This window comes from Buteo buteo, chromosome 7, assembly GCF_964188355.1.
Source record: "Buteo buteo chromosome 7, bButBut1.hap1.1, whole genome shotgun sequence".
NCBI classification, from domain to species: Eukaryota; Metazoa; Chordata; class Aves; order Accipitriformes; family Accipitridae; genus Buteo; species Buteo buteo.
In genome coordinates this window covers 40610643-40623255 of record NC_134177.1, presented here as the reverse complement: position 1 = coordinate 40623255, position 12613 = coordinate 40610643, and the positions used below count along the sequence as shown (strand labels likewise).

At 58.2% G+C, this 12613-nt stretch overlaps 1 protein-coding gene across 1 annotated transcript in view; it reads left to right on the top strand.

Moving 5' to 3' along the window:
* The window catches only part of TMEM132E (transmembrane protein 132E), a 28104-nt gene extending 17219 nt beyond the window's left edge, over positions 1-10885 (top strand). Inside the window, exons 4-9 of the mRNA XM_075032568.1 lie at positions 1266-1458; positions 1706-1849; positions 5711-5916; positions 6495-6774; positions 6851-7042; positions 7569-10885. Of these exons, the coding sequence (XP_074888669.1) occupies positions 1266-1458; positions 1706-1849; positions 5711-5916; positions 6495-6774; positions 6851-7042; positions 7569-8597 (2044 nt within the window). The 3' untranslated portion in view covers positions 8598-10885. The remainder of the gene's footprint in view (positions 1-1265; positions 1459-1705; positions 1850-5710; positions 5917-6494; positions 6775-6850; positions 7043-7568) is intronic.
* The last annotated feature ends 1728 nt before the right edge of the window (positions 10886-12613 follow it).

The window sequence follows — 12613 nt, the reverse complement described above, 5'->3', positions numbered from 1 at the left end:
CTGCTCTGGGGGGGGGCTTTTGCTGGCTCAGCGGTTCGTGGAGGCTCTGGGGTGTCCCCTGGGGATGCTTTGTTTTTGGGGAGTGTTGGAGAAGTTTGACTTGGGGGGGGGGGGGGGTGTTGAATCCTGAGTCCCCCAGGGGATTTGCAGGTTGGGCACAGCGACGGGAGGGCAGGATTGCATCTAGGGAGGTTTGCTCATAGGGTTGTGGTGTAAGAGTGATTTATGCTGCTGCCATCAGACTGTGTCCAAGCCGTGACACAGAGGACAAGGGACACCAGCTGCTGAGTCCCCTCATCCCCTTAGACTGGCACTGTGTGCTGCGTTTGGCAGCGTGCAGACTCTCCGTCCCCTCCTGCCTCGGGGATGCCCCAGAGTTTGCTCCCTGTTAGCTTCGGGTCCCGCTGTCCTCAGCAGCGGCATTAACTGCGTGGGGTTTTGATGAGCTGATGGTCTTGGGGCCGTTATCCCCTGCTGGTCCTGCCTACCTCCCCCATCCCCTGCCCGTCCACCCCGTGCATCCCCATGGCTGCCTGTGCAGGCTGGGGGACAGCCCTGCCCCGAGTCCCAGCTCCGTGTTGTCCCATCTGCTGTCTGTGGTTGAACTTTTCTCCCATGCCTCAGTTTCCCCATGTGAAGCCCTTGGAAGGGGCTGTAAAGTCAACGGCTTGGGCTGGGCTCTTGTATAGGGACTTACTGAGTTGGGACTTGTTGTCCCTGAGCATGCTGCCCTCCTGAGTGTAGGACACTTGGGGTTTGACCTGCGGGAGATGAGCGTGGAGGTGGGAGCAGCCCAGGATGGTAAATCCAGCCACACTGCTGGGAAGACAGAGCCAGGGAGACGAGGGCAGCGCCTGCAGCCACCCACCGTCCCCTGGGGCCGTGGCCACACACTCACACTGTGATAATATATCGCCCAGCAGCCTTGGGAGAGTGCCCGCTTGAGCCGCTGAGGTTTTTCTCCTGCTGGAGAGAGACAGTGAAATGCATTTCTCTCTCCCACTGGGAAGATTCCCATAGGAATCTACAGGCTCCCATTGGAGCAGTCCCTGGCAGAGGGGAAAGATCAGGGCTGCTGTGTTTGGCAGCAAGCATCGTGGTGGCACCCACAGCATGGTACCCGTGGCAGGCATGGGTACACCGAGAAGAGACCCACTGGGGGATGCTCTGCATCGCTAGAGGGGACTGTCCGATGCTGATCCCAGGGTGTCTGCGGGACCCGGGGCACCCAGCTCACCCTGTCCCCCTCCTGTCCCCTTGCCCAGGGATGGGGACTCCTCGTCTGAGATCATGCAACTGGATTTCGAGATGGAGAACTTCACCAGCCAGTCGGTGACACGCCGCATCATGTGGCACATCGACTACCGGGGCCGCAACCCCCCGCCCGACCTGGAGAAGGTGGTGACGGAGCTGACGGTCATCCAGAGGGACATCAGGGCCATCGTGCCCCTGGCCATGGTGAGCGGGTTCCTGCCCTCTGCTTAGCTTATCTGCTTGGATGTGGAGGATGGGTTGGGTCCCCCTGAGGGATCTCCCACCAGCTCATCTGCCCCATAGCACTTATACATCCATACATTCCCCCTCTCTCCCCTGCCCCAAGTTCTTCTCTCCGAGGACCGGAGCAGGAGAGGGGCCAGCCGGGATCTGACCCCGGAGGGACAGGCTGCCCTCTAATATGATGGTCCCCTTTGCACCCCGTCCCCAGGACACAGAAATCATCAACACGGCCATCCTGACGGGGCGGACAGTGGCCATTCCCGTGAAGGTCATCGCCATTGAGCTGAGCGGCACCATCGTGGACGTCTCGGCTATGGTCGAGTGCAAGTCCAACAACGAAGACATCATCAAGGTGGGTGTGAGGAGGGGGATCTTGTGACCCTAGCGAGGGGATGAGCTTCTTCCAGGGGTGCTGACCCCAACAGTGGTGCGGGCTGGAGCTCGACAAGCTGGGGAGAGGGGCTGAGCTGATGTGCCACAAAAGCCCACCTCATCCCAAGCATCAACCCCTCAGTGGCTTCGGTCCACATGTGTCTCTCCCTGGGATCTGTTGGGAGAAGAACAAGATGCTTTGTCACTGTCCCTGAAGAGGCCATGGGATGCTCCGGTGCTGCTCAGTCTGGCACCAGGCAGCAGCAATAACTATGGGTTATCACGGCGCTTAGCACTGATAAGGTGAAATATTGTCACCTCGCAATGTAAGCTGCACGTTTCTATCAGCGGCTTCACTTGTGCCGCCGGGGGACGTTTATCTGCCATTTGGATCAGGTGCCAGGCTGAGCTCAGGCTGGGGCTGGGTGCTGGCCCCAGCCAGGAGCGGGGTGACGAGCCGGGCAGTTGGGGACAATGGAGGGAAAAGGGGGGCTGAGGGAGAGGAGCGAGATGGGCTGCACGGGAGAGATGCTGATCGGGTGAATGCAAAGGGCTCGCTGTTGCAGCAGCAGCGATTGCCCCCGCATACGCCCGAGCCACCGAGACAGCAGTCGGTCCTCAAATCCAGCCATGACTTTTCCATCACCAGACCCATTCATCCATATACATTTTTCTATCACTGTATGTATCGATCTATCCACCTGCCTGTATTATTCTACCACCGTTTCCACCCACCCACCCACCCCGAGACATCGTTACCTTCTCCCAAACACCTCCCACACCTCTCCCTGCACGCACCCAGCCAGCCCACCCTCTCCATGCCCCCGCTGTGTCGGGCAGAGGCAGGGAGCCATGCGGGGGGTCTGGGCTCTCCCCTGTCCCCCAGGCTAGGGGACATAGCCCCTTCTCCCCTCCTTCACCAGCAGCCACCGGCTGCTCTCCCAGCTGAGCCAGGGGGGACGGGCAGAGCCCCGGCCCCACTGGGATTTGCTCTCTCCAGTGGTCCGTGGGCGCGCGGGTGGGTGACAGCTGGTGTCACAAACTGTTTACCCAAATTCTTGACTAAAACTCCGATCTGTGCGATTTACAGCACCGGGTCTAATTTATGGAGACCGGTCCTCTGCAGTGTGATAAAACACTGGAGCAATAATACACTTCAGGATGGACTCCAAGACACTTAAACTGTTTAATGTGCTGCCTTTCTACTCATAAATCTATTTACACACTGTCCCCAGACCTGGGGGGGAGCAGACATATGCACGCGAGCCGGGATGAATAATACATGGAGCAGCCCTCCGGCCCCAGCTCACCTCCTGCTCGCATCCCGCTCTCCGCTCGGAGCCCCGTGCAATTTCTTGCTGAGTTATTTTGCGTTTGAGCCAGAGCTTCGTTTCCGAGGGAGCTCTCAGTTACCTGCTGAGATTGGGGAGTGTGATTACGGTGTCAGGGCTATAAACCTGTTACATAAATCAAAGTTTACATAGTGGGATGTGCTATCTGTTACTGTAAATAATTTAGCATGAAGGAGGGCTGGGGAGCTGCTTCTCCCCATGCTGCCTGTGGTTTGGTGGTTGTTGCTCTCGTGTGTAACACAGAGGGAACATGTCCTGAATCTGGTGTAGACCTGGCTGTGAAGGTGCCAGGGCCACCTGCGAAGGATGGTGGGAGAGCATGGGTGGGAGTTGTCATCCTCGTCCCCTTCTGCGGTGACACAGGGTGACTGCCCATGCTCTGTCCAGAGACGAGGATCTCATCACTCAAGGTAGCATAGAAATAATCCCCTTGCCTGCCTGCACGGTGGCCTTGGGGCTGCATACGTGTTGAGGGACACGCAGAGAGAGGAAGGGCCACCTCTGCTGCCAGCGACGCTCAATGGGAGATGCTCAACCTCACCTGTTATGTGAACCTTCCTTAGGAGCCCACCATCCACATCCACTTGAGGACCCACCAGGAGCAAGTCAGCTCAATGGGACTGAGCCTCAGGGACCCTGGTCGCCGCCAGGACCCCTGGCTGGCCGACATGGCGTGCCACCAGCCGTCGTGGCTCTTCCCACTCCCGAGGACCTCGGAGAAGATGTGTCCCCTTGATCCCATGCTTGAGGCCATACCAAGTGGGGAGCTCTGGGCTACAGAAGCAGAGCTAGTGGTGCCTTGGCTCGGAGCCCAGGTAGACCTCAGCCTCTCGTTTCCCGATGCCTTGCTGCAAATCCGGGAAGTTTCTCTGAACAAGCATGCACTTCATTTAAAAGCTAATCTGCAGTCACTCCATCATTAGGACAGGCCTGATGTGCTGGGATTTTTTTTTTTGTTGTAGTTTCAGCCCCCCCCCCCCCCCCCAGTTGCAAAGCAAGTGGTCCCCAGAAGAAGATGCCGGGGGGATTTATTAGCTAAGGTAACACAAGCAGCAGCCCATCATATTTATTGTGATAAATGACACAATATCCAGAGCACTCCTTTGCTGGAGGATTCGCCCAGGAGCTCATCTTTATTCAGACGCCACCCTGCCAGAGATGAGATTGTCTCTTCAGATGTGCTGAGCTGGTATCTCTGATAGGAAGACAAGGAACAAGCCCTCCTGCATTGCACTCCCCTCCTGTGCCTGGGGAGCAGGGACTTCCCGAGGAGCCCAGGTCCCAGGCTCTGCCTCCTCCACCAGCCCAGGAGGACCACGGACACCTTGCAGCGGGCTTCTGCAGCCAAAACATGGAGCTCTTGTCAGGCCCTGCTCGTGGGCTAGAAAATGCAAAGTTCCTGCAGCTGGATGCCACAGGTACCCAAAGATAAGGTGGCGAGAGAGACAGTGATGCTGTCACCTCTGCTGTCACCTACCATTCAGCATGGACTCAACCCCTTATCAGCCATCAGAGAATATACGTGGGAGAGCAGCTTGTTGGAAATAAGCCCTTCTGTGCTGTTGACATGCTTGGTGCATCCGAGAGCGACTGCGCTGCTGGCTGAGCAAACGGGTTTTATTTTTCCCCAGCAGCAAACAACTCGGATGCAATTCCTGATGGTGTGGGGGATGAAAGGGAGTCAGGGTTGGGCCATGGGGCCACTGCAGATGAGAGGTTGGAGTCCCCTTGGCCTGGTTGTCTTCTGCCACCCATGCTGGGAAGGAGTTGTTGACTCTGGTGGCCCAAGCCGAAACACAGGCGATGCTGCAGTGGCATCCTCTTAGCTCCTTAATTGGCTTGGATCGGTCAGTAATAAGTGGCCCGCCCAGGGTATATTTGTTTTACAGCAAATTTAACTAATGCATTTGCATAAATGGGAATTAAAAGAGAAAGAGGGAGAGCGAGAAGATGAACGTAAGGATTGAGATGGACTCCAGGAAGCTCTTTCTGGGGTTAGCAGGAGGGACAGGGACAAGGTACTGGTGGGTATCTGCACATGGGCATGTGGCTGGTCCATGCTCGCTGCCTGTGCCCCCTGGGTGTGGGTGGAGGAGATTTTGGGGCAAATGTCCGTGATGAGCAACTTGCAACCTCTGTGATGCCTCTAGCTCAAGCTTGGAAAAAGGGTACAATTCAGTGCGGAAGCCAAAGAGAAACTGAGGGACTAAATGAAGGTGCCTGGTGGAGGTGGGAGTGGGTGAGGGCTGGCAAGAGGACCTGGGTCGGGGGGAAATTCGCATTATGGACATGGTGTGTGCAGGTCCACGCCTCTGAGCAGGGCTCTTGGGGAGGAGAGAGCATTCCCGCTCCTGGAGCCACCTTTAACTGGGTACCTGCCGGGTGAAATTCTGCTCCTCCGACCCTTCCCTTCCTCCAGGCAGCCTCCTGCCAGGATCTCTGCTGTGTCTGTGGGACCGTTGCAACCCCCATCCTCCATTCTCCTCCAGGTCTCCAGCAGCTGTGACTACGTCTTCGTCAGTGGGAAGGAGTCGCGGGGCTCCATGAGCGCTCGGGTCATCTTTACCTATGAGCACCTCTCCGCCCCACTGGAGATGACAGTGTGGGTGCCCAAGCTGCCGCTGCACATCGAGCTCTCGGATGCCCGGTTGAGCCAAGTGAAGGGCTGGAGAGTGCCCATCCTGCCGGACAGGAGGTGGGTGCTGCGGAGCCACCGTGCTTGGGGTCCATCCAGCCTGGAGAAGGCAAGGTGAAGGTGGTGGTAGTGGTCTAATTGCCTTGTTTAGCTACTTAATGAGGGGGGTTTAAAGATGGAGCCAGAGTCATCTCGGGGATCCTTAGTGAAAAGGAGAGAGATCATGGACACAGGAGGAAAATTTCACAATGAGGTTGGTCAAATGCTGGAGCTGGTGGGGAACATCCATCCTTGGCAATGGTCAAAACTTCCCTGGATGAGGCCGGGAGCTGCCAAGCTCCAAAGTTAGCCCTGCTTTGAGGTCTAGAGACCTCCAGGTGTCCATCCCAGCCTGAGATATATATTGTCCTCTCAGCCGGTTAGGGAGCAGAGATGCTGGCATCCCTGTTACCACATGCTGCTGAAGCCCTCAGAGACCTCATGGGCAACAGGCATCTTTAGGCCAGAAGCCACCTTTTTTTTTTGGTGACCTCGCGTATCTCCATTGCCTGGCCACCCCCTTCCTTTCCCGTGGGGGCTGAAGAGCCGTGGCAGCGGGGACCTTAGTAGCACTGCCCACCCACTGCCCCATCCCGCAGGTCGGTGCGGGACAGCGAGCACGAGGAGGATGAAGAGGAGAGGAAGCAGAGCCGGGGCTGTGCCCTGCAGTACCAGCACGCCACGCTGCAGGTCTTCACCCAGTTCCACACCACGGCGGCGGAGGGCACGGGGCAGGTGGTCACCATGCTGGGACCTGACTGGCTGGTGGAGGTCACCGACTTGGTCAGCGACTTCATGCGCGTGGACGACCCGCGGGTGGCCCACATGGTGGACAGCTTCACGCTGGCCGGGAGGGAGCCGGGGACCACGCTTTTCAAGGTAACCCCCCCCCAGCTGCCTTTCCTCAGCTTGGCCGGGGGTGGCAGGCGGTGACGGGCACCCTCGTCCCCTGCAGGTCGTGTCCCCGCTGGTGGAGGCGGTGCTGGGCGAGACGCTGGTGACGGTGGCGGAGGAGAAGGTCAGCATCACGGACCTGAAGGCCCAGGTGGTCTCCAGCCTCTCGCTGTCCCTCCACCCCAGCCCCGGCAATAGCCACACAATCATTGCCCGGACGTCCGTGCAGCAGACCCTCAGCTTCTTCAAGCAGGTGAGGCCGGGGGGGTGTGTGCATTCGGGCTTGGGGGGGCCCGGTGGGGAACTTGGGGTGGGGTGAGGGCTCCATCTGCAAGCCCCTGCTCTCAAATCCTGCCCCCGGTCATGCCAAGGCCCTCAGAGCACCCACTGTCCTCCAGACACCCTGGCGACCCCAAAGCACCCCAGAAAACTTCACACAAACCTATGGATGAACCCTGCCCGGCCTGGGGACGGGACACAACCGTGGGGACAAAGGGGTCTGGAGGAAATCCTATACGGTTCCCAGCCCAGCTCTGGTAGCCACATCTGGCACCTCTGGGGCTGGGATTTGGGGTGAGCCTGGGCAAGCATGGGGAACATTGAGGGAAGAACAGGCAAAAGGGAAAAACGAGGCGATGGTTGGAAGGAACAAGATGGATGATGGAGGGATAAAGGGTGAATTGGATGGAGAGAAGGATGCAAAGGAGGAGGGATGGACAAATGGGTGCAGGTGGGACTGGCATCGTGCTGGGCAACCGGTGCCTGTGTTGGTCCCGCAGGAAGCGCTCCTGAGCCTGTGGATTTCCTACAGCGACGGCACCACGGCCCCCCTCTCCCTCTACGACCCCAAGGACTACAACCTGGTGGTGAGCAGCCTGGACGAGAAGGTGGTCTCGGTGACCCAGGACCGGGCGTTCCCCTTGGTGGTGGCAGAGAGCGAGGGTGCGGGGGAGCTGCTGCGGGCTGAGCTGGTCATCTGCGAGAGCTGCCAGAAGACCAAGCGCAAGAGCGTGCTCTTCACGGCCTTGGCCAGCGTGCGGGTCCACTTTGGGTCCGAGGAGGACCCAACCTATGACTACGACCACGTGCCCAGCAAGCCAGGGCTGGCGGAGACGGGGGCGAGCACCACCCTGCGGGCAGAGGTGGAGAGGAAAGCGGAGCCGAGCGAGGACAGTAGGATGTCCAGCGCGTCTCACCCCACCGAGGACTTCCCCACCATTCCCACCGGCTTTGTCCAGGTGACCAGGGGGCTTACGGACCTGGAGATAGGCATGTACGCCCTCCTGGGTGTCTTCTGCCTGGCCATCTTGGTCTTCCTCATCAACTGCATTGTCTTTGTGCTGAAATACCGGCACAAGCGCATCCCTCCTGAAGGCCAGACTAACATGGACCATTCCCACCACTGGGTCTTCTTGGGCAACGGGCAGCCCTTGCGGGCTCACAATGACCTCTCCCCCCAGCCTGAGAGCCCTGGGAACCCCCTGGAAAATGTCCAGACCTGCTGCCACGGGGACCACCACAGCAGCGGGAGCTCGCAGACCAGCGTGCAGAGCCAGGTCCACGGTCGCGGGGATGGCTCCTCGGGGGGCTCCACGCGGGACCAGAGCGAGGACCCGCTCAACTCGCCCACCTCCAAACGGAAGCGGGTGAAGTTCACCACCTTCGCCACGCTGCCCTCCGACGAGCTGGCCTACAACTCCATCCCCATCGCCGATGAGGAGGACTTGGAGTGGGTCTGCCAGGACATGGGGCTGCAAGACCCCGAAGAGCTTCACAACTACATCCGCAGAATCAAAGAGATCGCTTAACGCAGGGGCAGAGGGGATGGGGCGGGAGGGAGGGGGCTGCCACGCCGTGCCACGCCATGCCACGCCGTGCCACGCCACGCCACACCATGCCACACCACGCCGGCTGCTTCCCCGGGCCCGGAGACCCAAATTTGGCTCTCTCGCGCGTTCCCTCTTCTGCACATCTCACGTCCTCACCCTGTTGGAAGGCACCCCCCGGGGGCCTTTTTCTTTTCTTGCCCTTTACCATCTGGTTTTCCCAGGGGAGGCATCAGCACACACGTGGCCCCCTAACCCGCCGGCGCAGGGCGAGGGGCCAGCAAGGGAGGCGAGCCGGGGGGCAGAGATGGATGGGGTCAAAACCTTGGTGCGTGCGTGGATCTCCAACGGCGAACGGGGCAGGATGATGCTGCGGGTCCCGCTGTGCGGCGGGGGAAAGAGGGGAGATGTCCCGTCCCCCCAGGAGCCCGGCGGGGAGGTGGCGGGTGGGGGCTTCCTAAAGGCAATCCCCCTGCCTTTGCTGTACGTGGTTGCACAATTTTGGAGGTGAGTGCTGGTTTCAGGGATTTGCTGCCCCACGGCTGTTCGGGGGCACCCCCACCCGGAGCTGTGGGTGATGCTGGGTGAGGCAGGAGGGGAGGGTGGCTGCCAAGGGGATGGAGCCCCATGGCCACGGGTCTGGGGGACCGCTGTCCCCGTCGCCTGCTGCGTCCCAGCCCCAAACACCGGGCTCGCCCCGCTCCCTTCGGCGTGGGCCCTGGGGGACGGTAACGTTTGCCACGTGAGCATCGCTTGGGGACCGTGGGCGGCTGCCTCTGCTCCCCCCTTGCTGCCTGGGAAGGGCTGTGGCCCCCAGGTAGGGGCAGTTTGGGGGTGCCCGGCAAGCTCGCTGCCCGTGAACTTGCCTGCTCTTGCCTCTCCCTCTGTTCCCAGCTGTTGGGGGGGCCAGTGCTGGGCCCCTCCACCCAACAGGCAGCTGGGACCTCCAGGGCTGGGATGTGGCTCTGGGACTGGGAGGTGGTGTGGGGGCTTCCCACTGCCCCGGGGGGCCAAGCCTGGGTGGGGACACCCACAACCGGACCTGGCCCCGAGTCGTTCCCCCAGTGCCAGCCCAGCAGGGATGCCTGGAGCCAGGCTTAGCCTCCGTGGTGCCTTCTGACTGCCATAACCCAATGCCTCCCCGGTCACCTCACGCTGGCGGCAGCTCCCAGCCCCTCCGGCTCACCTGAGAGGGTCCCCCCCAGCCCAGGGCCACCCCAGCTCCCAGCCCAGCGCAGAGCATCCTCGGCCAGGTTAACCCTGCGGGGACACCCCGGGTACCAGGGCTGGTGGGCTGGGGGTCCCGGGCTGTGCAGTTGTACCCGTGGGCACCGAGAGTGTGGGGATGGGGACACCCCCCCCGGGGATCACTCGGTGGAGGGGGAAGGTGGAGGCTGGCAGCGGATTATTTCTGGATTGGAAGTTACCCACCACTGTGTCTCTTTTTTTTTTTTTTTTTTTTTTTTTTTTTCTTAAATAAAAGACCAGAAAAGAAAAAAACAACGGAACAAAAAAGCCAAAACCAAAAGGCATTGCAGCACTGTGATGGGCCGTATCTCTGCTGCGGTGCCCAGGGTGGGTGCTCCCAGTGGTTTGGGGATCAGCCCTGGTGGGCACGGGGTCTGCTGGGGGTGGGGGGACACACACTGCCAGGGTGCTGGGGACATGGCTCAGCTTTGACCTCCACCCAAGCTCTGAGCGCTTTGGGGTCAAAGCTGTGGGTTTGGGCTTCCCCCCGCCAAAATCCTCCCTTCTCGGGCAGCCTGATCAAAGGCTGGTGGTCAGGAACCAGGCAATGCTGCAGCCCCATCCTCGCTGGCCTCCGTGCCTCAGTTTCCCTGGCAGGCAAGCAGCAGTCTGTGGTGGTGTGCAGTGTTTTGGAAGCCTGTTTAAAGAGTTTATCGATTTTGGGCTGTGGAAATTTCTCCCCTGAGTGGCCTTAAATATTACCCGATAGCTCTATGCTGATTTTATATATACATATACATATATATATGGGGGAATTGAGATGTGCTCAAAGGCCAGGCAGATGATGCAGTTAGGTTTTACTGTGCCCCGTTATCTAAAGGACCCAGGTCTGGCTGAACGAGCCGCTGAGCTGATAGCAGCTCCGAGAAGTCAAATTAATACACCCGACTTTCCTGCTTGGAACTGCCAAACCTCCTTGTTAAATTAACATATATGAATATTTGTTAAAAAAAAAAAAAAGAGGAAGAAAAGGAGGGGGAAAGGTAAGAAAAGTGTATAATAAAATTTTATAATTGTAATAAGACGTGGCAGCGCCCAACTCCTGCTCCGTGAGCGCGTCCCAGGGGCTGCGAAGGTGGAAGGTGGCGGGGGACACGCACAGACCCGCAGGGGTCAGGGACGAGGTAGCTTGGCCAGGCTCGGCATGGGGTGTCCCCACGGTTGAGCCTCCGCCAGGTTTTGCCCCCTCTTCTTCTGGCTGCTTTCCACCAGCCCCCCTGAGCAGCACTGGCCGCTCGCCCACCGCCTCCTCCCGGCGCTCGGTTGGTCTGTCACCAACCCTCAGCAGCGGTTTTCCACCCCATCGCTTCCCATTTTGGCCGATGGATCCGGCTCGGGTCTCTTAAGAGCCCTTGGGAAGGCAGCACCCATGGACCAGGGGAGCTGGAGCTGTTTGCGGGGGGCCGATGATGCTCTTATCCCCACGCACCCCCCCAGCTCGTGTCCTACCAGCGGGGAGGGTGCGAGACCAGCTCAGGGTGGCTTCACTTTTGAATGAAGAGAGCAAAAACTTCTATATAGCTATCTCTTTATTGATCTATAAAGATGTATATATTTATAATTCATATATATGTATATATTTATACTTTATACATATGTATATATATGCATATATAATATGTGTGTGCATATATATATTTATTTTTTACATATACATATATAAAGGATGTACATGTGTAGTCCCTGCATGGATTGATGCAAAGGGCTTTGCTCAGGTGCGAGGCTGCACGTATGCACGTACAGACACCTATCCATAGATTCACACACATTGACCATCACCTACCATCCCAGCCCTCAAAAGCCCCTCCCCGGGCATTAGGAGCACCAGGGAAGCAGCTCAACTATTGATTTGGGCTCCTGATGCTCTTGAAGCTCGGCAGCAAACCCACCAGGAGGCAATGGGCAAACCACTGGGGCCAAACCCCAGGAAAATGGGAACACTGCCAAGGCGCCGGTGGAGTCTTGGTGCCTGGTCCTCTTCACTCCCACTACTCGAGTTTATTTTTTCCCATCAGGAATGATCAGCTGGGACATGGAATTTAAAAAAAAACCCAAACAACAGACCCAAGAAAGCAGTTGGTAGATGGTAGATGGAGATGCAGCCCGCACTCGTGCTGGGGGCTGGTGGCACCCACCAGGACAGACCACTGGCCACCCGTGCCTCAGCACCCAGCTAGTCCGAAACCGGGACCTTCCTCCCTTATTGCTTCAGATCCCATTAAATAAACCCCCCCCAAACAGCCGAATCTCACTGAAGGAAAAAGAAAGAGGAAAAAAAATAATTAAAAAGAAGCCTCTATTCCAGCTCCCTTCTCGGGCTGCCCTCTGTTTATTCTCCGCTGCCTTTTTCCTGTTTAGCGTTTTACTATCTGCTCCCAGCAGGCAGGGACAAATTTGCATTTTAATGCAGCGTTGTGAGGCTGCACAAACCACCTGTGAGGAGGAGGCAGAGCTGGGGAAGGGCACCCCGATGGATGCTTGCCCCCCCCCCCCCCCAAGTCTTGCCAGCTTCCCAAGAACTTAATATTCCCCTTAAAAAATGATATGCTCTTAAAAAAAAGAAAAAAAAAATAATCAGACCTCCTAAAGCATCCATCCCCTTCGTGCAACAGAGAGAGAGCAGGGAGTGAGGGTGAAAAATAGGAATTTTCCTCTGCTGAGCCCCAGCCGTGCTCCAGTCTCCTTCCTTCCCCTTCTCCTCCATCCACCCCCCCATCATCTCCCCCATCATTTTCTCGTGCCTTGAGTTT